Here is a 1,151-nt window from a genome sequence, read left to right as displayed (position 1 = left end):
GGCTGCAGAATAGCGGTCATCAAACTCTTCTTGCTCAGATGTGCCTGACGGACATTTCAGTCTAACTGTCAAGTTAGACTGTCATGACTGAACAACGTCCAATCCAAACTTACTTGGGGGTGGGTGGGAATCCGACCGCTTCAACCCTCGGACAGCTGCGAAACTGATAATTAGTGCCGCAGCTTGGCCGCGCACAACACTCCAAGCACTCCAAGCGGATGCGAAGTCACGCGCAGAATCAACTTCATGTTTTGATCTTTGATGTAAGATTGACCTTTGACCTCGTGAATCAAACTGACTTCATCTTGGTCCTCTTATCTCTCGATAAACTCTGTCTAAGATCAGGTAACTAATATCCAGCCGACACTCCAACATGGTGGCGTTACGGCTTACCGGTTGTCGCTCAGGCCAATAATTTGTCACCAGTAGCATGAATCAAGCCAGTGGACGGTGAGAAATCCACAAGGTGAAAATGTCAACATGATCTCCGAGAGGAAGTAACAAAGGATATACAACATGGGTGAAATGTACATGAGGAATCTTTTCATAAAGGAAACTACTCACAAGGACGCTGAAAACTCTTCGACAGCCCAAGTAGGACATAAGGTTGATGGAAACTCGGGGACTGCGACTCCATGATGAGCCCCAAGAAGGGCGAAGCCGGTCGTGGGCTGTCGAAGAGTTTTCCGCAACCTTGTGGGTAGTTTCCTTCACGAAAATATACTGCGATATCTCGAATATCGTGCCAACTGAAACATGAGGTGGCCTGTGTGCAGCACATTCAGTTGTAGAATATCATAAACGAGAGATTCAGTTGAGTCTCTCGTGAAAACCAAATTGATTTGCAAATGAGTGTATTTCTCGAATACATGAGGAATCACGAGGAATAATATTCTCACGATGGTTACTTCATGGATTGATAAGCGGCTTGGAGTACTGTTTTCCATGCCCAATTCGGAGTGGCGTAAACAGAGAGGTGGCCAACCCATCACCTGGCAGAGGAGTATGAAGGAGATCAAGAAACGCTTGGGTGCTGTCGGTGCTACTCGCCTTCCAGGATGGGGACCGTGTGATCCTCACTGTGCCTGGTTGGAGACACTACAAGATATGGCTGCCAACCGATGTCAGTGGCGTTCTTGTTGTCAGTTTCT

General features: G+C 47.3%; 1 protein-coding gene across 1 annotated transcript in view; it reads right to left on the bottom strand.

Moving 5' to 3' along the window:
- Positions 1 to 711: 711 nt before the first annotated feature.
- Positions 712 to 1,151, bottom strand: part of T265_15022 (hypothetical protein) — a gene marked incomplete at both ends in the record, with an annotated part of 2,757 nt that continues 2,317 nt past the window's right edge. Inside the window, one exon of the mRNA XM_009176255.1 lies at positions 712 to 992. Within this exon, the coding sequence (XP_009174519.1) occupies positions 714 to 992 (279 nt within the window). The remainder of the gene's footprint in view (positions 993 to 1,151) is intronic.

Source organism: Opisthorchis viverrini (genome assembly GCF_000715545.1).
Source record: "Opisthorchis viverrini unplaced genomic scaffold opera_v5_326, whole genome shotgun sequence".
Taxonomy (NCBI): domain Eukaryota; kingdom Metazoa; phylum Platyhelminthes; class Trematoda; order Opisthorchiida; family Opisthorchiidae; genus Opisthorchis; species Opisthorchis viverrini.
This window is presented reverse-complemented; position numbering and strand designations above follow the sequence as displayed.